This window comes from Tupaia chinensis, unplaced genomic scaffold, assembly GCF_000334495.1.
Source record: "Tupaia chinensis unplaced genomic scaffold, TupChi_1.0 Scaffold000652_1, whole genome shotgun sequence".
In the NCBI taxonomy this organism is placed as follows: Eukaryota; Metazoa; Chordata; class Mammalia; order Scandentia; family Tupaiidae; genus Tupaia; species Tupaia belangeri.
In genome coordinates this window covers 2,413,749-2,438,820 of record NW_006160173.1, presented here as the reverse complement: position 1 = coordinate 2,438,820, position 25,072 = coordinate 2,413,749, and the positions used below count along the sequence as shown (strand labels likewise).

The 25,072-nt window shown below is 34.7% G+C and overlaps 1 protein-coding gene across 2 annotated transcripts in view; it reads right to left on the bottom strand.

The window, feature by feature from the left end:
* CADM2 (cell adhesion molecule 2) overlaps positions 1–25,072 on the bottom strand; it is a 1,200,723-nt gene that overhangs the window by 174,569 nt on the left and 1,001,082 nt on the right. For both annotated transcript variants that reach the window (XM_006159770.3, XM_006159771.3), the window contains exons 3-4: positions 13,910–14,062; positions 11,467–11,604 (exon numbers count right to left, since the gene is read on the bottom strand). In XM_006159770.3, the coding sequence (XP_006159832.1) occupies positions 11,467–11,604; positions 13,910–14,062 (291 nt within the window). The remainder of the gene's footprint in view (positions 1–11,466; positions 11,605–13,909; positions 14,063–25,072) is intronic.

Here is a 25,072-nt window from a genome sequence, read left to right as displayed (position 1 = left end):
AATGGTGACGTAATGATATCATGCCCTGCTCTGACAGGCTGACCGATAGCAATAGAGGCCCCCTACCTGCAGATGAGGGGTAAGAATCTAGCAGATTTAAATATCTATGTTATTATAATCTCAGCATAGCCAAGAGGCTGGTGGGTGCTGGACAGGTGTGCAACTGCTTTAAATCTTACTTAAAACATTGATTAAAAACATGAGCTGAAAATAAAGTAACAATAAATAAGTAAAAATAAAATAAAAAGTGACTTTGTTGAGACAATGCTCATTTTTGACAATAAATGAAATCCTGACAAAAATTAGTTTGTATTGAGCAGCTCTGTGGCAAAGCAGTTAAGTGCTATGAAGAGTAAGCCCAACCCTACATAACTAACTGTAATTTAAATCCTGCCCTGGAGGCTTGAAAAACACATCTGCATGGTAACATGTGCCCAGGCTCACATATATGTGAATAAATAAGAGAAAAAAGGATGGCAGCATGACTAAGTCCTACTGGGGGTGTGCTTTCTTTCTCTCACTGACCCTTGGGTGTGTGCACGGATACTTTCTGGTCCAAATAAATGAATGAATAAATAAATAACAAAAAAGTTTGTTTCAATGTATCTCATTGTCATGATTTGAATAATACTTTGTCTTCCACAGTTTCATGTTTTTAAATTTGGTCCCTAATGGGATGGAGTTTGAAATGTGATTCAGTGGTTGCTGATTGGATCATGGAGCCTTAGTAGGCAGGGATTGGGTCGTGGAGCCAACACTCTCATGGATGGATTCTGGTCTTCTGAGACCCAATGATTGTTGTGAGAAGCAGTTGGTTCTCCTGAGAACAGGCTGTTGTAAAAGAGACAGCTCTGTCAAACTGAGTCCACCATCCTTTCTGCTCTGTCATATTCCAGCACCAGGATCCATAAGTCAATAAATCACTATTTTCACTATTTGTCCTAATTTTTTTTTTTTTGCCATAGGGTACTAATGTTTTCCAGAAAGAGAGAGAAAGAGAGAAAAAGTGATGAGAAATCACCCTTCAATGTATGTGGATGGTCACATTATAATCTTTTCTCCTCCATTCTCCTCTTGGGGTCCTGGGCACATAAGCACAATCATATTGTAGCATGATTTTCAAGCCACTGGGTCGACGACTTGAACCATAGTTGGCCATGTGGAAATCTAGTGTCTCAAACACTATGCCCCACCTGGTCTCTTACTGTTTCTTTATAGAGCATCCAGTCTCAGGTATTTTTATTAGGAACATAATAGCAGACTAAGGCATTCATTATATGCATGCTGGAATTTTCTTTCCATTCTCTCAAACTTTAAGAACCCATATAACACTGAATTCTGGTGACTTAATATAAGAATATCTACCCTCTAAAACTAGCAGAATTCTGTAGTCTAAAATAGTCTATCAGCATGGGTATGGATACATTTCACCTTCACTCCTTATTATCCTCTTAAGTTTATTATTTAATCTTAGAACAAACAGACAAAATTAATACATACTATTAATGAAATTGAAGACAAAGACTTCTGCTTCTAGCCTATATGAAGTTACGGAGCCAGATTTGCCTCTCATCTGAAAACAATAGTTTTCAAGATGTTGTATATCATAATAACGGACAATGATCCCTGAGAGATGCAGAATAAATGCTTCCAGCCCTAAACTATTCCTGCTTAATGCCTGGAGTAATTTTTCAGGATATGGAACTTAGAGGAGCACCTATGAACTTGGTGGCCTCTTGCAGTTACAGAAAGTCAGCAAGGTGTCTGAAGCCAGGCAGCTAGTTTGCAAAGCACAGTATTGCAGAGGAGAAAACTGCACAGGGAGGACTCCAGATACCTGGTCTACCTCTCCAGTATAAAGCACCTGAGTACTCATCAGTGCATCTGTGTGAGAATACCAAGGCTGAGAAGGGACCATCTGAAAAGCTTAGAGGAAACTGCACATGACGCTAATACAAGGCTGAGAATAGTATCTGTTTTCACCATCCAAAGCACAATAAAGAGGAAAGAAAAAAACTGCAACTCATAATTGTAGCACTGGATACTTGGAAACATTTTGTGTCAGTAATGACATAATAAAAAGTAAAAAATAATCCCTGGATAAATGCAAATTTGTCCTAAACTAAGATACTTAAAAGAACCTTTGAGAGGACTAAATTATTTTTAATAAACTTAAAACAATTTTAAGACTATCTATAGAAATTTGAAAATGTTTATCAATAAAAAGGTGAAAGTCATAACATACAGAATCTAATCAATACATGACTACCATTCAAAGAAGCAGAAAAATGCTACCTATAACTTGAATATAACTCAATCAATAGACACTAACCTGGAAATAATATAGTTGAAAGAAATGACATACAAAGGCATTAAAATACAAAAAATAATTAAAAATTAATTTAAAACCTAAAACAAAAGTGTAAAATGTAGGCGGAACCTCTGTGATCTTGGGTTAAGCAGTATTTTTTTTTTTAAAAAAAAGTAAAGTATCAAAGCATAAATTAGAAAAGCTAAAAAACTGATCATGTAAAATAAATAAATTATACTTTGTACTTAGTTCAAACATTTGGGAGAATAGTTTGGCAACTTATTTAAAAGTAAATATATACCTACCATACAATTTAGCTATTCTGCTCTATTTACCAAAGAGAAATAAGAACATATGCTAGTCAAAGACTAATACTAAATGTTCATAGCAGCTTTATTTTAATAGTCCCAAACTGTAAGCTCCCCTTCTGTTCAACAACAGATTCTGTAGTTTCGATTTTCCCCAAAATTCATGTCGGAACTTGTTTGTACTGTAAATGTGATGAAGTAAAAATGCAATCCCTACATGGTGTCTCAGCATGGGGCCTTTGGGTCAGAAAAAATCATTAGGTTAGGGCCCTGAGGACTGAACTCTGGTATATGTTTAAGAAGGAAAAGGAAGCCAGAGTATGTAGTAAATTTAGGGATAACCACTCTGCTCAATAGCCTACCCTCTTCCATGTTGTAGCACTAACAGAAGTCGGTCCCTGGACCTCAGACCTCCAAACTCGGAGATGAATAAACCTCTGCTTCTTCAAAAGTCATCCAGCCTCAGCTATTTCTGAACTAATATTCCAGGTAAATAGGTAAACACATTTTAGTGTATATAGAATAGGATTCTACGGGCAATAAAAAGTAACAGACTACATATATGTAACTACATGAGTCTCAAAACATTTACTTGAAAAGAAATAGGCCAGAAGAAGAAAAGTATATACTACATGATTTTATATATATAACAACAGAAAATACCAACTAATAAATAATGACATAAAGTAGAACAACTGTTTTCTAGGATTGAGTTAGAGGAAAGGTCTATGTAGGACTTCGTGGGAGGTGGGATGATGAAAATGCTTATTATCATACTTGTAGTGATGGTTTCACCACTTTGTATATTGATAATACTTACTGCAAAGTTTAAAAATGTGTAGATTTTGTTTTGGACAGCTATGTGTCAATATTATCTGTTTTAAAAAATATGAAATAAAAAATAAGAAAAGAGAAAAATAGTTCCTCAGAGATTTTTGGTGATTATTCTTTACCTTCATCAATGACTCCTTCCTACAAGGAATAACTATTGTCTTTCTATAGGATAATTTATGTATCTTACTGTGTTGCCTCAAAACTCTTAAGGTAACACACTAATAGAGTACAGAACACTTCAATTTGCATGCACACACTCACAAGCAAATGTACACATGCACAAGCATGTAGAAGTATTATTAATGACATTTCTTTTTTATTTACATACTGCTCTTTATGGTCTAGATTTAACTGAAAAGGATACTCTCAATGTGATAAGTATAAATTACAAAACACAAGAAAATATATATTTATGGCATGTACTATAAATTCAAATAATACTATTTTTGATTAATGTTTATTAGACCTGTTTCAGAGACTTTAAATTCAGGGGACACAAATCTCTTTGTATTTTCTTTCATATTAAGCTTCAGAGAATGAACAACTCTGTTTAAATGGTAGTACCTCACTTATTCAAAAGAAAGTTTTATACAACTGATGTTAAACGAGTCATTTGGACAAAACTAATGATGCAACACCAAATAGAGTATATAGACTAAATATATACCATTTTTTAATGTAGATTCTGCATAATTCATGAAAAGAAGGAAGGAGAGAAAGAAGGGAGGGAGAGAGGAAGAATTTTTTGGTCAAGCAATATTGCTAAGATAAAATTGAAGAAATTTTTGTTGCAATTTTCAAAACATTAAAACACAAAAGTACATTTTTATTCAATTTTATGGAATCTCTCCTAAGAACATACTCATAAGATACATAGAATATTGAGTTGTTTGCTAGTTTTGTTTTGAAAAAATTTTGCCACAGTGTGAGTGTGCACACTAGAGAGAAACAGAGACAGGGAAAATGAGAAATCATCTCCCAGGGAGGATATATGCCACAGTCACTTCTTCTCCATTCTCCTCTTGGATTTTGGGCATACACACACATATACCGAGGGATCCAGTGCTATAGGGTGCATGTGCTCACCAGAGAAACAGAGAAAGACAGAGATACAGAAAGCAAGAAATCACACCTGAGGGATGGCCACACTACAATCCCTTCTTCTCCTCTCTCAGGATTTTGGGCATGCAGGCACACGTGCCTGGTGTGAGTTTGAAGCCATAGGGTCCAGGGCTCAAATCCGGTTGATTACATGGGAGTACAGGAACATAACCATTACACCATCTGCTGGTCTCTCAAGAGTCAATTTATAAATTTAGTAGTGTACGGGCTTCCTTCCTTTTTTTCCTCCTGAATACCTGTTAATTTTACTTGCCTCTAATTCTAGCACTTCATTTATCATAAAGATTATCAGGGGTAATTAAAGAAAGATTTTAATTTTTTAGACCTGGCATCAAGGAGTTCTGATTCAGTAGGACTGTTTTGAGATCAGGAATCTGTATTTTTTATTTTAAAAAAATACCACCAGATGTCATTTTAGCCCAAGTGGACTAATCTTTTGACAAAAATAATTCATAAATTCATTGTCATCTTTTAAACTGCTGACAAATTATTTACTAATTACAAATTATTTACTATGGTAAAATTATTCTATATTTAGTCAACTTCAAAATTAGTTGCTGTACTGTCTTTGATTGACATTAAACTCTACAACAAAAATAAACAGAGAAATATAGCACAAGTCAACTCAGCTTAATGGCCAAACATTGTGAAACACACCTGATATAGTAAGTAAATATCCCCTGTAGAATAATGGGAATACTATTAGGTATTGACAAACCTCAACTACTTACCACAAAGTCAGACTCTGACGGATATGCAGGATATTATACAGCACAATTCTCAGGGCAGGGAGAAGGTACCGAGAGGAATCAGGTTAATAATATCTACCATAATTCTTAGGGCAGGAAGGACGTCCTGAGAGTTCTACTGAGGAATGTGGCACACAATGATGACTATTTCAAAGGCTAAAATTTAAGCTCTCACTCAGGGATCACAGATCATTGTACGGTCAAATCTCTTTTTGTAGTCATAAAATATCTACCTTGACAAACATAGGAAATGGGCCAGCCAGGTAACATGGTGGTTAAGGTGGCTGGATCTCACAAGGCCAACTGAACTGTTCAAGTCCTGGACCTGCTAGCTTTAAAAATAAGCCAGATGCTGGGGTCAGCAGGTGGCATAGTGGTTAAGGCACTGGACTCCTACATGACCATCCATGATTTGGGTCCCAGGCCTATTGGCTTGTTTTTGTATTTTCTCTCTCATTCTGTCTCAGTGAGCATGCATGCCTTATAGCAAATTAAATAATAATGATAATAATAATAATAATAATAATAAATAAAGTTAAATAAATAGTTCTTTAAAAAAATCCCAGGTACATATGCATATGTGCCCAAAATCCCAAGAGAGTTGAGGTATGGTTATACCCCATGGGAAGTGCTTTCTCTAACTCTCTCTTTCCAGTGAGTGAACTTGCCCTATCATGGGGGGAAAACCCACTAACCAAAACCTTTTGGATTCTATCGATTCTATCTATAGATGTCTCTCAGTACCCACAGGGGATTAGTTCCAAGACCCTCTCCCTCAGCATGGGTACCCAAGTGTGCAGATGCTCAAGTCCCTTATATAAAATAGCAGAGTTTTCACATATAACCTTTGTGTATCTTCCTATGTAGCTGTTTCGTTTTGTTTGGTGTGTGTGTGTGTGTGTGTGTGTGTGTGTGTGTGTGTGTTTGTTTTGTTTTGTTTTGTTTTTTGCTTTTTCTTTTGCCAGAGGATGCATGTGTTCGCCAGAGACATTGAGAGAGGAAGAGGGAGAAAGCACTCCCCAGTGGGGCATGGTCATGCCAAAATCCCCCCTCCTCCATTTCTCCACCCTGTCAGGGTTTAGGGCAAGCTTACACGGGTGCCCATTGTGCTTTTCCAGCCAGTCAGGATATAAACCAAGCAGCCAACTATGTGGGTTCTAGATTCCTTAGGCACCAAGCCATGAGTCAGCCCCTCCCACATAGTTTCGGTCATCTCTAGATTACTTAATTACCTAATAAAATAGTTATGTAAATAATTCTTACACTATACTGTGTAAATAGTTGTTACACTGAACATTCAAGTATAACAATTATCTGGAACTTTTTAGAATTCTTTAGGGATGACTATAATTAATTTAACCTCAATATTTTAAAGAATAAACATATTGGGGCCAGCAGGTCACAGAGTGGTTAAGATGGTGGACTCCCAGATAGTAGAAAGTGGTTCGAGTCCCCAGCCCAGCACCTTGAAGCTCACACCAGGGGTGAGTGGGTGCCTGCCCAAAATCCTAAGAAGAGAATGAAGGGATTGTTGCATGGCTGTCCTCTTTCTGTCTCTCTGTGTCTCTCTGGTGAGCACACATGCCCTGAAAGCAAAATTCTCTCAAAATGAAAAAAAGAAAGGAATAAACATATACCATTTGTGTCTGAGCTTATTTCTCCTAAAGCCTTTATCTTAAATGTGCAATGAGCGAACATTCATTATCCAAGTCACTTGAGCACCAGAATTGTTTGTATATATAGTTTTTGACTCTTGTTTTTGCTCCATCTCTCAGGATCATTCACCAAGTTCATCTGAAATTTTATCTTCCTTTTTTAAACTAGTCTTTTCTACAAAATTCAATTGTCATTTATTAGTTCAGGGCCTCACTAGTTTATGTTGGAAATGTCTTGCAATTACTCTTCTAGGCTTCAGACTTCTTCCCAAACTTAAGTGCTGGGTCTTAGAATATTTAATCCCCAGCTTTGTTAGATGCATGATCATGAGTAATCATTCTGGCTCCCTAGCTCTCAGTTACTATTCCAATCACCCTCCCACACACACACACACACACACACACACACCGTGGTAACAAATTACCATAAGTTTAGTGGATTAAAGGGACACACCTTTATCCTCTCATATTTTCTGTGGGTTAGCAATCCAAGTGTTTAGGCTGCTCTCTGCTCAGTGTAGCTGGGCTAAATTAAGGAGTTAGTAGAAGCTACAGGTCCCATCTGAGTTTTAGGATCTGATTCAAGTGCACTGAATAACAAACTCACTTCCTTGAGCCTATGTTTTAGGTCCTCATTTTCTCACTACGTGTCACCCAAGGACAGCTTTCACCTCTAGAGTGTACCCACAGTTCTTTGCCATGTGGTCCACATAACCATCTACAACGTAGCTGTTGGCTCTTCCAGACACGGAACAGATAGGTCCACTCTGGATAATTTTCCCCCAATATACTCAAAATGGACCCATAACTTTATTTGCCATATTTTTTTTGCCATATATAGCAACAGAATCAAAGCAGTAATATCACATCATTTTTACATATCCCTCCCACACTCAAGAGAGAGCATTCATGTAAAGGTGTGAGTCATTGAGGGCTATCATCATATTCTGAGTAACACATTAAGTAAAAGCGAGTTTGCTAGAAAAGAAAATCTCAAAATTTGATAATAATGAATTCTTAAACTATACATGGACTAAAAAGTTGAACAAAAGTGTAAGCTCTTAGGGAGCTGATAGCTATAGGAAAGGAATACACATCTTTTCTCATATTAAATGGGAACTATTCAGACTTTCTTGCTGTTCAATAAATAAAAGTCTGCAGAGAAACCACCTGTAGTTTGGATGCTGAGCTGCCCAGAGGCACCAAAGGGATTTCCTAGTCAGACTCATGGAGAGTAAGAAACTTCTGAGTAAGATAAAAGTATTTTTCTTTCATTCTACTGTTCAAGTTTATACAGAAAAAAAGTATTACCATTGCCTACAGAATAAATTCTAAACCCCTTAATATGTAAAAAATGGATCTCCCATAACATATCCTGACCCTGACTCCCTGTTTACCTTGAATTCCTATATCACAGTAAAGTTTTATAGTTATTTCCAATGTTCACAAGCTGTTACTTTGCATAAACACATGGGTACCTTCCTTCAAAATGTCCTACCATCTGCTTTTACCCCCAACACCTGCGATGAATTCTGCTCATTGTTGAAGGCCCATTACTCAGTACATGGATATTTACCAAGGACCTGTGTTAGCCAATGAACTATTAACACCTCTCTTGAAGATGAGGACTGATTTCTGCTTCCTTCATAAAAACAGTCAGTTCAACATATATATTTCTGTGCCTAGTAGACCTTATGTTTATATGTTTACATTCTAATGGTGAGTGTCTTGAAGGAATGTTTCTGTTTTATTTGTTTATATTGCTAGGACTAATTTGGAGAGCCATTTGACTCATCAACCATGGTTTGCTAAAAAGTATAATGATAATGACAATCTCTAAAATGTATTTAGCAATTCCTTGTACCTTGAACTTATTTTATACATATTGGCCTCATATTGAATCTTTGCAAAAGCACTTTAAGACAAGCATTATTACCCTCGTATAGCAGAGGAATAAACTAAGTCTCAGAGACAGAGGCTTGACTTCTATAGAGACTCCTGATATTGCTTATTTTATATTCACTGCACCAATGTGGCCCCTGCACAGGAACTTTAGCATCATTCACACATTTCATACAATGTTAACCATGCATATTGTCAGACCCCACCCCAGGCCTACTTCCTCAGCGTCTAGGGCAGGGCCCTGTAATCTGAGATTCAACAATCTCTGTATGTGAACATGAAGGTGGTGACTGCTCAAGTTTGAAAACCATTACTCTGTAACCCAGCATGGAAATATGCAGGCAGGCCAAGAAGTTTACGCCACTTAGGAAGTTCATCAACTGATTGGGAAGACAAGCCATGCAAACATAGAAAAGAGTTATAAACAAGGAAAAATCTATGTATCAACAGATGAGTATTACCACAGGGATAATAAATGTTCTAAATATACTCTTGCATTAGAGACCATGGAAGAAAAAGAGACCATGGAAGAAAAAGAAGCGTCAACCTTCTCAATTCAGCATAGAACTATCTGTCAATTCTGCATATTTTTGTCTTGATTTTTGTTCTTGACTTGATTCAGATGATTTTTAAACTCTAGTGTTTATAAGGTCAAACTTTTCAGACTTCTACACAGAGGCAAAAATCCTTCCTATTCCCCTAAACTATGATTAAATTGTTTGGCATTCAAAGCCGAGATCTAATTTGTCAAAAAGTAAGTTTTTTTAAAATAAAAATTTGAATGTGTCATGGATTTTTCATGAGTCTATGATGTTAAAAACAAGCAGTCAATATTAATGAAATACTTAATATGTTACAATCTATGATCTCCTTGAGGATACAAGAGAGACAAACTTATAGAACAAAACAAAACACTATGAAATTGAGAACTGTTTAATCCACTAGCTAATTATGTCAGAATGAAGAAAAAGATGCATGTAAGTAAGAAAATAATCCATTGAAGGGCACATTTAAGAAGTGCATTCTAGCAAAAACTGAGTCCTTTTCACAAGACATATGAAGTGTAAGAATTCACTGCCTGGAGAATTGTTACAAGCTACGGAAAGTGAGTTTTAAATGTATCCCCCAGTTTCGGGCTTTCCTTCAGAAGTGCTTAGAAGAAAACTGGCAAGATCAGGTTCTTGTCATAGTAAGATAATTCTAGAACCGTGGGGAGGGTCCATTTATAAAGATCCAACCAAGCCCAGAAATTTCTAAATAAACATATCCTAGAGGCAGAATTAGAATGGATGTAACAGGAACCTAGCAGAGTGCTGAATCAGGTTACACGGTACCCTTAAAGTGTAATTCAGTGTAGAAAGATGTTTAATTTGTATCTTGGAGTTTATGTATTTATGTATTTCAAACTTACTCAAGTAAAATATACTATTGGAAGTTCTAAAACAAAGGTGGTGATTATGGTTGAGTTATAGATAAAGCTCTATTTTGACAAATTATATAGTGTAATTAAAAATAGATAAAATAAGTATATAGATCATAATCATAACCTTTCAGAAAAAATAACAATCCTATTTGCTGGACCTACATGCCTATAGCACAGAAATAAATAATCTGATATAAAGTGTTAGAATTAAAGTTAAAATAATCAGGATGATTTGCATAAACCCATCTCCTGAAATCGTATGTTGAAAATAATACATATGAGGTATTTTTAAGAAGTTAATGAAAAATACATGCTATGAGAAAATTACACATGGATTTAAAAGAACTTTTGGATCAAAATAAGTTCATATTTTAATTCCACTTTTCCACAAACATTTTGAAGTCCCCTCACATTACCATGTCATAGGAGAATTGTTTTAAATCATCATAAATATTTTTTAAAAAGAATTCTTTTAAATTTTATTTATTATAATTATTTTTATCATTTGACTAGAGAGAGATAGAGACGAAAAGTAAGAAAGCAAACCACCAGGTCCAGGACTCAAACCACATTTGACCATGTGGGAGTCCAAGACCTCAATCATCATGCCACCTGCTAGGCCTCATAAATAATTTTATTTTAGATATTACTATATGTGTGACATCAGGTTCAAGATATAGGCATAAAAAAATACTAATCATACAAACCATTTAACCTGTTAACTTATTTTCCTCCTAAAATAATACATATGTTCAACGTATGTGTATGAAGAATTAGTTTCTCTGTGTATAATTTAAGTACTGTATATGAGTTCTAAAATAATAGCTAACATGTTCTTAGTAGTTATGACCATCAAGCATGAATCTGTTTATAAAAATATATTAGTTCATTTTTACTTTTCCAATTTGTCCTTGATGTAAAAAAATATTTTAGAGTTGTTTTACATGAAAGAGAAAGTGAATTACACAGAGATAATAATACTAATAAATCAATATATGATCAAAATCACCTAATTTAAGAGATGGGTAAATCTGGTTCCAACTACACTTCATCAGAAAGCAATACTGTGGTTTTAAGTAAATTGCAAAATGCTCTTTTCCTAACACATCATACCAGTTTCAGCACATAAATGTTTACTCTGGGAGCTTTCCCCATTCTTTACCTTTAATCTCTTTATCATTTTTGAACCATCTTATATCAGCTGCTGGTTTACTACCAGATGTTTTACAAGTCAGCTGCATTAAGTCTCCCTCCATGACAGGTGATGAAAATCCACTGATTTGAGGCTTCTCGGGAACACCTAAAATGTAAGCAAATGTATTAAGTGAGCATCAATTTCCAGGGCAATTTGTTCTTAAGACTGTTCCTTTCACACATGAAGGGATACTGGGTAGTTAAGTGACCATATTTCCAACCAAGAATAATAAACTGCTATATACAAGATAAACTGCTTCAAATAAATGCAAAAAAGTTCATAGAACTGAATATTATGAAAAAACTATGCATGGATTTTAAAAATTGTGTTGCACCAAAATAAAGCTGTAATTTAATTTTCCACAAATGTTTAAAGCATTCATATATATGTGTGAGTGTATGCATATGTGTATATATATATATATATATATGTAGGTGTGTGTATACATATACACAAATATATAGCTACATATACAGTATCCAGAAAGCATTTAAAAATACATATAACTCAAAGTAGATTTTAAAATTAAATTGTAAAAATGTATCTTCAGAAATACTCTGTAAATAAAAAAAACATTTAATACATTGGATATAATTTTTCAGTAGAAGTGTTAAGGAAGGTAAATTTCATTGGGAGAAAAAAAACCCCACAAAACTCATTCCTTTGCTATTTATGATTAAATAAACAATGAATGTTATTTTCATAATTCTAAAAGCTTAAAAAAGATGTTTTTATATTTTGTGTACTTTGTTCAAGAAAATGAATTTTTAATAAAAGATTCATTGATAATTGCAACTTTATTGACTTATGATTTTGCTAGAGAGTTTCTTATGTCATCTATATAAAACATGCAGTTGTAGTTTTATGAAGCATGATATGTGTTATAGTTAATGATAACCACTATTACCTTTTCTAGTCCAAATCATTCAATGACTAAACAACTAACTAATATATAGAGATAGCAGATGGATAATTTAAATAATGGAACATTACACATATCCTAAATAATAATACTCAGTTTCTTGATGGAGATTTATTAAGATTTATTATAAGTTACTCAATTATAGAACTTTCTTTCTGGTAGTATTTAACTCAGTTTGAGAATAAAATGTAAGGAAGTTGGAAAGCACCAATATGAGAAGTAATAATTAAAGCAAGAACAACCAAGAAAAATGACCGATGAACACACTTCCGTTAACTCGCTAGCTGTTTATTTATTTTCTCTTGCCTTGTCCCTCCTATTATCTTCTTCCTTATTTTTTTAAAATCCGTGTCACACTTCCATTTAGTAAACGGAATTCAAGAGTCATTTATTTTTTCGGGTCTCAAGGTGGCTCTCTACAGAATAATGCATTAACCTTAGCAGTTGTTACCTTGAAATACTCTATTTAGTGTGTGCATTTTGTCTGTAATGGCAAACTTGTGAAGATTTTTATAAAATAGTCCCAGTGGGACTTGCAAAGGAACATATTTCATATCCTATGCACAAAACCAATTCACTAGCTGGATTAACTTTATTATTCCCACCCAAAAGAACAGCATGTGTTAGGCCTTTTAAATGCAACATTGTGCTTTTATCTGTCTAAAAAGGAAGGCAAGCTAGGGACCAAAAAAAAAAAAAAAATCAATCCCTGAATTCCTCTGACTTGCTCAGCACACAGGTGTGTTTCAATGAACTGCAGCAATGTCAGCTGATTGGAGCACTGACTCCTGTGAGGTCACAGAAAGCTCCAAGCTGCAACTTTATTTCCTCAGAATCTCTATGAATGTATTGCTTTTTTGTGTCACTTTAACCTTTGGGAAAATGGCCCAATATTTAGAGAATAAAAGCACAAAGAAGCTACAAACTGCATTCACAAGTGACATTAGGTACTTCATTTAGAAATCGAGAAAGTACAAATTAGAAAGGAGAGAAGATGCATGGAAATATCAGCATTATTTAAAGGCACTAGAACACAGAAAGTGGTCATATTTGCAAGCCGTTGGTATCAGCAAACACTCCTATCCAATGACTCATGGACAAAAAAAGAAGAGCATTATGGGACACGAGTTGAATTAGACATTCATTATTTTTCACTTCCTGAGCAGAATATACTTAACATATAGATGATCCATTGCAAAGACAATTATCTGGAAATCAAGAAAACTTATGTCTACGGCTGGCTAAGAAACAAAATGGCTTTGTGCCTTCTGGCAGTCACATAAATCTTGGTATCTTTCTTTGTCCATTGCTATAAAATGTGGAAAAATGACTCACCGATTGTTCAATACCTTTTGTTAAAACGTAACAATATGATTATACTGTATCTGCTAATGTGATCTTTGAAATATAGTTTTGATTCAGTCATTTTTCTGTAGAAATATCCCTCTTGGATTTTATGCTTACATGGTGTTAATCTCTTTTACTTACCCAGAACAGTGAGATAGGCCTTGGAGGTCTTGACAGGCATTGTAAATAAAGAACAGGTGTACTGCCCTTCATCAGAGAGAGACACATCACTGACGCTGATGCTCAGTTCATGCCAGGAAGCGCGAACCAGCTCGATCCTATTGTCCCTTAAAGCTGGAGAGAGAAAATTTTGGAGATGCAAATTACTACCATAGTCACCATAGTCAGTAGTTTTGGACTATTATTTTTTTTCTGGACATATTTTTACTATAGGGCACGTGTGTTCACCAGAAAGAGAGAGAGACAGAAAGTGAGAAATCACCCACTTAGGGTAGATGACTACACTGCAATTCCTTCTCCTCCATTCTCCTCTTGGGATCTTGGGCATGCATGCACATGCACCCAGAGTGAGTTTAAGCCACCGGGTCCAGGACTCAAACTGCAGTCAACTACATGGGAGTCCAGTGACATAGCTGTTATGCCAACCGCTGGTCCCTTGATATACATTATTTACACAAGCTAATAAACATTTTATTTGGCCATACATCTAAATTTTATTTCCTAAGAGTTTAAAGGAAAGTTTAAATGTATTTAAATAGTCTATCAGATTTTTAAAATTCAGAGTAGAATTAAGTGCTTATTAATGCTCCCAGAAACAACTTTTTAATTAAATGATTACATCTAGTACAGTACATTGAATGAGATAGATGTTGATAGTGATAAAAGTGGCTTTTCTCCTGTGTCTTTTATTGAACTCCAGCGCCAGAAAGAAAAGCATAAACAAAATGAGTTCACTTCTATGGACAGATAAAGTTGGAAAACTACTCTTGCAGGCCTTTCAGAACACCAACAGAGAAAATTGGTGTATTAAAAGCTCTCCGCAATAGAGACATTTGTTAAACTTTATTTAAACCTGAACTGACATTCAGCTGAAAAGTATTTGTAAGCTACCTGATGTTGTAGTGGGCTCTGAAAGTACAGTATAGTATGTCTGTTGTACTGTATGTTAATATATTCTTCAGTTCAAACCACCTTTCCTACCATAAAACACTGTTTTCAGAGGAAACCTCTTAGCATCTTGTTTAAATAGGCTGATTTACTTTTTGGGGAATAAAGAGAAACATGAAAAAGTTTAACTATCAGTATGTGTTTCGCTAAGTAGAGCTATAAAATCTGGAATTAATCAAGAGGCAACTAAAAGAGCACATCGAAAGGCATAAAGAAGAAAGAGGACTGGTTAGGGACACCCAGACCTGAGCAATAACACAGTAGCTCCCGAACCAATAATAAAACATGATCCAGGGCTGGCTATTCCCGGACACAACTTAGCAACCTAAGGTGGCTTGGGTGCACTCACTTTTATTGCTGAATAAATGAGTGTGCTCCCAGGAACATCAGGAGAGTCTGAGTCACCTGCAAGGCCAATCAAGCAGGAGCCTTATTGCTCACAAGAGGCCAAGGAAAGTGATCTTATTCCCCGTCAGGCCTGAGACACCACCCCCGCTTCCTCATCTAGAGACAATGGGCACATGGACCGTGCAGGCAGTGAGGGGTCCCTCTATGATTACCCAGCCCTGGACGTGAACTTCATCCTGGAGATAGAGAACCTCTTATGTCACCCAGACTACCTAGCGACCTTGTCTGAAAAAGCTCTTATTCCCCTGGGTGAAACCAGTAGAGATCATTGTGACTCTCAGTGGAACTAGGTAAATCAAGCTGACCAGTTAGAAACACAGTGTCTCCCCAAATCAAACTTTTAGAACCATATACCATAAATGTTCAGTTAGGACTTGGAGACCAAAGCTAAAGAGAAGATTTAACTAGGGTACAGAGTTTACAATATGTCCAGAATATGATTAAAAAATCATTGGTTATGCTAAATATCAGAAAGTTTTACCCTAAAAAATTCTTTAATGAAAAAAGTAAACCATAATGTCAACACTGAGATAAATTGCATATTGGAATTATAATGACAAAATTTTAAAGCAGTCATCATAACAATACTTTAGCACGCAGTTACTGGACTGGTATAGCCTGGTGATTAAGCAATTAATATCACACGTGGACAACAGCAATTCAGATTTTATTCCCAGTGACTTCAAATGCATGGTGTGTGTGTGTGTGTGTGTGTGTGTCCATGCCCAAAATCCTGACATAATGGAGAAATGGAGGAGAAGGGATCACGGTGTGACCACAGTTCATTGGGAAGGTGCTTTTCCTTCGCTCTCTGTCTCTCTTGTTGTCTCTGGCAAGCAATCATGCCCTCTGGCAATTAAAAAAAGACAACTATTAATGATGTAAAAACAAATAAAAAATTAAAAAATAGCAAAACCAGAAGTTATTAAATATAAAATTACAGAAATGGAAAATATAATAAACAAAATTAAAGAAAATAATCAGTAAATTCACTTAGATCTATTGGCATGGTAAAGGAATAGAATCAATGAATTTAAGGACAAAGCAATAAATTCACCCAGTCTGAGCAACAGAGAGAAAAGAGATGGAAAAAAAGAAATAAAAGAATAAAGCATCAGGGATCTATAAGAAAATAACGAAATGTACTACACTGATGCCATTGTAGTCCCACAAAGTGAGAAGAAAAAGTAGGGGTTGAAAGGGTGGTCAAAGAAATAATCTTGAAGATTCCATACAACACTGATGCCATAAATGTACAGATTCAATGGGCTGAGCAAACAAACTCCAAGTAGGAAAATCCCAAAGACATCCATGTCAGGATACTTCAAAAAGAAATTTCTGATAACTAGAGATCAGTCAATATTGAAAACAGAGAGACTGATATATCACCTATGAAAGACTACAAATTTGAATGACAATAGATTTATCATTTAAAATTATGAAAGACAGAAGGAATGGCAGGTATCAGAAGTGTTGAAAGAAAAGAACTGTCAACCATGAATTCCCATCCTGTGAATCTATCCTTTACAAATCAAAAAGACAGTAAAAACCATGCTTAGAGAAAGCTAAGAACATTTGTCTCTGTAAACCTTCCTTAAAGAAAAGGTGAAGTTCTTCAACCAAAAAAGAGGATTAAAAAACGAATTTTGGTCAATCAAGAAAAAAGATCAAAAGAATAAAAATACGGGTAGATAAAACAGACTATCCTTCTCTTGTTTTCTAAATTACATGATGACTGAAACATAAATCACAACATAAACTGATGTGGTGTTCCACATATTTAGAAAACCAACAAGGGCAAGGAGATCTCATGGACATTAGGTTGCTATACTTCAAGTGGCAAAATGTTGCTACCAGGGGATGGGGGCATCACATGTGTACTCATATCCAGAGCAACACCTGAAAAAATATACAAAGTAATAAGCTAAAAACTCTGTAAATAAATTAAGATGAAATCCATTTGCATTGTTTTGAAATGAAATTGTAGAGTTGGAAAACAGAGGAGGGGTTGCTGATGGTTAGGCACAGCACCGTGTAGAGAACAGTGGAGGGACCTGGGTGAGGTTCTAAAAAGAAAACAGAAGGGATCCTTGAGGAATTGCTCTGTGTATTGTTTGTGGTGATAGAAATATGAACCTATAAATGCAACCATATTTCTTAGGTTAAACACACACACGTGTACACATTTGCACATGAACACACACATCCACATACATGCAAATGAGTACATGTAAAACTGAGGAAAGTCAAATAAGATTGACGGACTTTATCAATGTCAATTTCCCAGTTGTGATGTTGCTTTTACAGCTTTGCAAGCTGTTACTTAATTGAAGGGTACGTGAGATTTCTCTATGTTCTTATGAATCTACAATAAAAACTGAATCGAAAACGTGTATGCACATTTAATGGAGTATGAGGACTGGTAAGGATAGCAAAGCTTAACATTTGTTGTCCACACTTAATACAGCAACAGGAGGATCCTAGAGCCCATTTATTTTTCAATTTCCTGCACTTTCCCTAAATACTTTGTGAGAACAGTAGATAATTCATAACTATATAACATTAGGGAAAATGCTAAATATTTATAATTTTAAATATCTTAAAAAAAAAACTCCCCGTTCACTCAAATAAAAAATATCTAATGACTTTAGTCCCCTCATTACTGTTCTTTGTTAACTTAGACTTGATAGGGAGACATATTTGCAAATATTCTTGAAAGAGATCTTTATTGAATATGAAAAATAAGAACGTTCTGATTATGATTGTGCTTATGCTCCATTAAGATACAACACAGAGTTTTTTTTTTTAATATCTATTTTATACTCTTATTTCCTCCATGCTATAATATATATGTTTTGTTTAGTTGCCCAAGCAAAATAGTGGGAGAAAAATGTGTCATCCTCATGATAGGAAATCAAACTATATAAACCATATTTCAAAGCTATTATTTACATATCTCTATATACATATATTTATATATGTATGTATTTATACACTTTATATATATGTATATATTTTTCTCTATATACACACATACACACAATTTTGTCTCTATATATAAGAAATATGTTTAGATATATATGGATATTACATACATATATGTATATATTTACAACATACTTCTTATTTTGTAAAGAAATTAACCAAAGGGAAAACATCAAGTTTCTACCATAATGTTGTGAAACACTTTACTTATCCCTTTGTTTAACTTCATTTCTCCTAACAGGTCTAACTGACAAAAATCAGATCCTATACTTTTTGGTGCCTCCTGACAAAAGGAGTTTAACACCTTTGGGTAGACTATTTCAGGTAAAGTATATATCACCAACGTCAAACTCAATTACCCGATACATATGAATATAAAACTTTTTTATATTCAAGCCATTTATATGTAGTAAAGTTAAAAGCACTGACCTGGGAATAAAAAGACCTCGCTGTAGACGCTTCCTGGTTTCTAGTGGATAATAATTCCGAATTCATTCCCATCTTTGGATTATGATGGGAGTTTGCTGATATTATGTAATATGAAAATGCCTTAAAATACACCTACAATATTATGAAAATATTTTGGGTTTGAAATCCTTAGGATAATCAAAACATTTTGGTGTCTGAAATTTTTTATTAATTCAGTTTACCAAGTCATAGTTTACTCTGAGTTGTCTTTAAGATTATTATGCCTTGACTAACTAAAAGACTAGGCTCTGAAAAGCACAATATCCATTTTTTTAAAAAAGGAAACACACCACTTGCAGAGAGAGACAGAGAGAGGGAAAGTAAGAAATCAACCCCAAGGGGTGGTGGCCACGCTGCAATGCCTTCTCCTCCATTCTCCTCTTGGAATTTTGGGCATGCATGCATACATGCCTGGAATGATTTTCAAGCCACTGGTTCTGGGACTTGAACCACTGTCAGTCATGTGGTAGTCCAGTGCCTTAGCCACCATGCCACCCGCTGGCCTCAAACACCTAAATTTTAATGTAAGCTTTGTTACTGATTAAATGGGAACATTTAAGTATTATGTGCCTCAGGCTGTTGCATGTTAGATAAAAATAATAACTGCTGTATCAGAGGGAAAGAATGAGGAATAAGATTTAGGATTTTAGAATTGACATATATTAATATATATTAGGTTGCTGGAAAAGTCATGATGCATTTTTTCATAGAAAAAAATACGTCATGACATTTCCTATAACACAATATTTACAAACCGATGACATATTCCTTAAACCAAGAAACTACCAAAATTCATATATGCATTATTTATTGTGTAAATGTCTTTAATATTTTACTTGCTGAATAATAGTTAACTAATGAGGTTTACACTGATCTGAATATTAAGCAAATCCTATATCCACAATGCTAACCTTTTTGAGTTTATAAATACTTAGGTGTCACCTACACTTTGCTTTAAAACAGCATTTCAAGTAGGAAAGAATAAGGGAAAGCCTTTAACAGTCTAAAGAGGAATATACTATAACTCAGTGGGTTCCCTGTGAGCAGGAACCGAGTCTCACTATCTCAGCACCCCGAGCCAGAGCTATCTGCACAGTAGGCATTCAGTGCATGGCTATTGAATTGAACTGAGAGCTCAACTCTGTCTCTAATACAAGAACAGAGTGCAAAAGAACTGAACTAGGAAGTCCTCTTCAATATAACTCCACAGGATCCCCCATGGGAGAGAAGTAAAAAAAAATAAATTAAAAAAGGAAGAAGGAAAAGTATCCCATTTAAACCCATTTAAACACCGTTGAGTATAAAAAAGCTAGAAACATCATGCTGGACACATTTTTAACCAAGTGGTAGTTCACAGGAAAATGACTTGACATATTCAATGAATGAACATTGAAAATATCATCATTGTGCCATATAGTTTCCAAATGAACACAAATTGTAAAAGCTAATTGGAGATCCTGCGTATCATTTCACTTTTCAGTGTAATAAATCCAAATGCATATAGTAAACTTAAGTAGTTGTGATATTTTGGGTTGAAGGGAATTCAGTCTTTCAAAAATGAATTTCCCTTTAACAATAGATTCAACTTTCCATTTTTCAAAGGATCTTAAAGTATTACTTTAGGAAGAAATAATTGAAGGGAAGAAATGAGCATGTGTAACCAAAGAACAAAAGGGGATTGCTCAGAAATCATAGCAATAAAATATTGAGCTGGTGGGTTAGATAGGCAACTCTGAGGTCTTGCCTCATCAGCCATTAGGTGCCTGGCCCCCACTGTGAGGTGATGTAACAGTTTAAAACTCCAATTCTGGAGGATTTAATCAAGACTGTGGTAAGAAACACTGACCAATGAATACGAATCTATTAAATTGTACTTAATTCTAGATAAAGTTAATTTCCCTATATGCCAATGGTTCTAAATGGCTCATCAATCATACGAATGCATGTTTGGTATTCATACTGGGTAAAATTAAAAATGTTTAAAGCAATTAGGAGAATTTTAGCTATTTTTTAGCATTCTAACAAAAGATACCTTTATATTTAATAATTTTTATTAAACCAAGTGTATCTCACAGTAACCGAAGGAGCGGATTTGGAGCATTTCCAACACAAGCAAAGGCAAATGCTCGAAATGACAGGTATGCTAATTATTGTTTTAATCATTACGTATTTTACTCTCATACCAAGAAATCATATTGTATGCCCACAGATTTGTGCAATATTCTATGTTCATAAGATATTAAAAATAAAATAAAAACAAATTTTTAAAAAGTAAAAAATATTAAATGATAAAAATAGTACTATTGAATTTATCTGTCATCATTTAAGAACATTCTAACAATCTGTACACACTTCCATTAACAGTTTTCCTTCCTTAAATGTTATATTTACAAATGTAATCCCATACCACATTCTTGTCAATTACCACTTGAATTATTACTTAAATTATTGTTCACTGGAAAACAATTTAAAGTATTTGAAAATGTTTTCAAATACTGTTCATTGTTTTCCAGTGAATAATAACACATGTCATATTTTAGAATACTTAATTAATGATAATAAAAACATTTTATTATGCAAACACTTATAAGAGAATATTAACATATAACAAATAACATATTTTTACACCTTTTTTCAGTTCCTCCAGTGGATCTGAAATTTCACCAAATTGGGAATATCTCTTTCCATTTCTCTCTGTACCTTATACATGTTATGGTCCATATAATCTACAATTAGTAATTTATAGGATTAAATTAAATTTGTGGATTATCAGTCCTTTGCATGTAATGTTCTATAATTGTACGTATTATCATTATTTTTGAAAATTCCATATATTAAGTCAATACTGTAAGCTGAATTATTTTACTATTATAGTTCACTCTATTTTATACACAAGTGCTAAAAAAAAGTGTATCAGGATGATATAAGTCACTTCAAATGTCATGTTACTATTTAAATCATATTGTGACTAAAATGAATGCTCAAAAAACATACTATCCTATACCTACGGGATTTCATCTAGTCTTTCCATACATTTAAATTCTTTAAAATCTATTTTGTATCTACCCAGCAAGTTTTTTTTCCCTAAAATAAATTGCCCATCATTGATGTGATGGGATTTCAAGAACCTTAGGGTGCCAACCTTCATTTTCCTTATTCTCAGTCACATCCCTTCCACCCAGGTATCCTCCTTAATTTCTGCATGGAGTTTAGATGTGGCAGTACAATAAGCCAAGTGCTACCTATGGAAAAGACTTTTGTCTAAGAACTCTGCCCATCAGGCATTTGATTACACATCAAGTTTTTTTTTTTGCTTCCTACTGGCACTCCTTGCATGTTATCTGACTCTGTTTTTTAAGTTTGCCAAGACCAGCCCACTGTTTCCCAAGTTCTGCAATAAGCTGGCTCTCTGCACAGGGTCTGCCTAGAATATGCTGCCACCTACTCTGCTCTGCTCCTACTGGCTTTTCTGGAACTGGTCACTAACCAAATTGACTCATGAATCTACCAGTCCCAGTTTTTCAATGGAAATCTCTTCTTTCCTTAAGGACAAGACAGTGAAGCTTCAAAAGGACAACTTTGTTTTGGAACACCAAAATGACTTTTGTGCCAATTTGATCTGCAGAGTAATAAATCAGAAAGATAAACTAGGTCAAGATTTGACCTTGTCAGACCTTATACTTCGGATCTTGAGATGTACAATGTTGAAGTATCTTTGTATATTGCAGATGATGCAAGATAAAGGCGGTACTATAGCCTCTCTTATTCTTATGAAAATGTTATTTTCCAGTCCAATCTTAATTGTATTAGCGAACTGAAGTCAGTATGTGTCATTTGTAATAGTGCTATGGAGAGTCGGGAAAAGAGTTAAAACACACAGACAGAATAAAACACCAACCTAGTGAATCCTTTTCTGTTTTGTTCCTTTACAGTCATACAACGTAAAACAATCTAAATCAATCTTCTGGAAAATTGGTAAAAACAACCATTGCTCCAGAGCTGCTGTTTTGTATACTAAGTTTCGCATGGAGTGAATCGTTACCAAAACCAGAGTAAATGGAGTTTTGGAGTAGAAATGCACACAGAACCTAAGAAATATTTTCGAAACTGTATCGCTATTTGAAGGAAGTTTTTCGGTTGTAGGATTTCAATGTTTATGTCCAAGCTTTTCCTTATTTCAAATGTCTAAAAATGAGTCATTGCTCTTCATTTCCATAGTTGTAATCTCTTATGATGAGGCATTTGAAAAAAAGTGAAATGTTAGCACATATAAAATAGACTATAAATTAATAAATGGAGATATGGACATTGTATTGATATACTTGAGGTACTAATATAAACTCTATACTATTTTCTAGGTTTCTTGCATTTTCTAAAGTCTGCTTCTCTTTTTCAGTGTGCTGCTTGTGTCCTGTCCTGATGGAAATCCTTTCAGTTTTTCACTCCATTCAATTCCTAAAGTCGTGAACACAGACTACTTCCACAACACACCCATATCCCGATAGTATTACCTCTTTTATAATGTAACATTTAATATGTCATGGAGCATAAGGGCCTAAAAATCAGAACCACATTTACTTTTCTATTCAATTTTCCCATTCCTCCTCAAAGTGCCTTGGAAGTTAGAAATACATGGACATTTCTTCCAATGTAGAAAGTCTATGCCTTTTTACCTCCATGGAATATATTCCCTCTGCATGTTCATGGATCATACTTTCCAGTTACTTACTATACCACTTTCTTGATACATTTTTGTCATATTATCACCTGCAACTATATACAGGTCTTTCTTGAAGCTGCCAGTTCCAGGGTTGTACAATGAAGCTCAGTTACTGCTTGTTGAACTGATGAGAGATTAAAGGTCAGCCTACACTGGTCTGTTATATATATGGTGATATATACTATTTATCCTGTTCTATAAAAATTTTCTGAAATATTCCGGCTTTGTATGAGACTGTTTCCTACTGCCCACAGTACTAAGTACAATGCTCTAAAAATAATTCTCACTCTCTCTGTTGAATAAGTGAATGAATTAATAAGTGAAGCTACAAACGAATAAAAATATCAATGCCTATAGTGAATCATCTCACAGAATAAGACAAGTAAAATATGTCCTAGAACAAATGATACATTTAACATGACAGTAACTTGAAAATTGTATGTTTCATTAGATTCCTTGAACCTGATACATTATATGTTATAAAGTTTGACTTTAAAAAGTCCATTGCTTTCTATTTTTTTGTTTGAAATATTTAGATTATTTGTACTTAGGTAGTATCAACATATCACTAATAGAGATAAAAATATAATATTTTCATAATTCATACATTCATTTTTAAAAATTTTTTTTTCCCATAGGGCCCATAGGGTACATGCAGTCATCAGATGGAGGGAGAAACACCGGTGAGAGAGAAAATGAGAAATCACCCCCCAACGGGATGGCCATGCCACCATTCCTCATCCTCCATTGTCCTTCTGGAATTTTGGGCACACATGCACATGCACTAGACATGATTTTCAAACCAGCATGTCTGGGACTTGAACCATGGTCGGCCATGTGGGAGTTCAGTACTATACCACTACTGGTCTCCCAAAATTCATTCTTCTATGACATCATTCTTAATCTTTTTCTAAAATTTAACTTAATTCTAATTATTTAGCTAATAATCTAATTGAGTTGTCACCTTACATTTTATAGTAACTTGACTCATGCCTGTGCACCATATAAATATATGGATTCAGAAATTGTATATTTATTAACCTTAAAGATAGTACATAGGCATGTCTTATGCACTGTAACTTTGACAATATGAACTTTACAAAGTCAAAGACAAATACATTTGATTCTTCTTTCTTATCTCTAGTTAACCCTCTAGATTGTCATTACACCTACTGATTTTACATTATGATTTGCTTTTGGATGTAGGTCTGTATTTCAGAGGCTTAAAATGCAGGCCATTTCTTTATCATGTAGCAATAAAGGAATGCTCGAGGTCATTGGTGGAGGGCAGCATACGCTATAGAAGCATCAGGGACATAACGAGCAGTCCGCAATTTGTTGCTATGAGTCATTTGACAGTAGGGGAATCTGCGTGAGAAATCGGAACGGAGAGATCTGGACTTACATCAGTTCTCATTCCATGTTCAGGCACATGGTCATACTTACGGAAAGCCTAAAACACAGTCTAGCTTCTCGTAACAGTAGGGACGACAGTAGTACACAGTTAGCCATTGGTACCATGCTACTGTGGGTTATTTATATTGCTTTATTTGTATGCTCCAATCTCTCTGCATAAAAATTAATGTAGATACCTG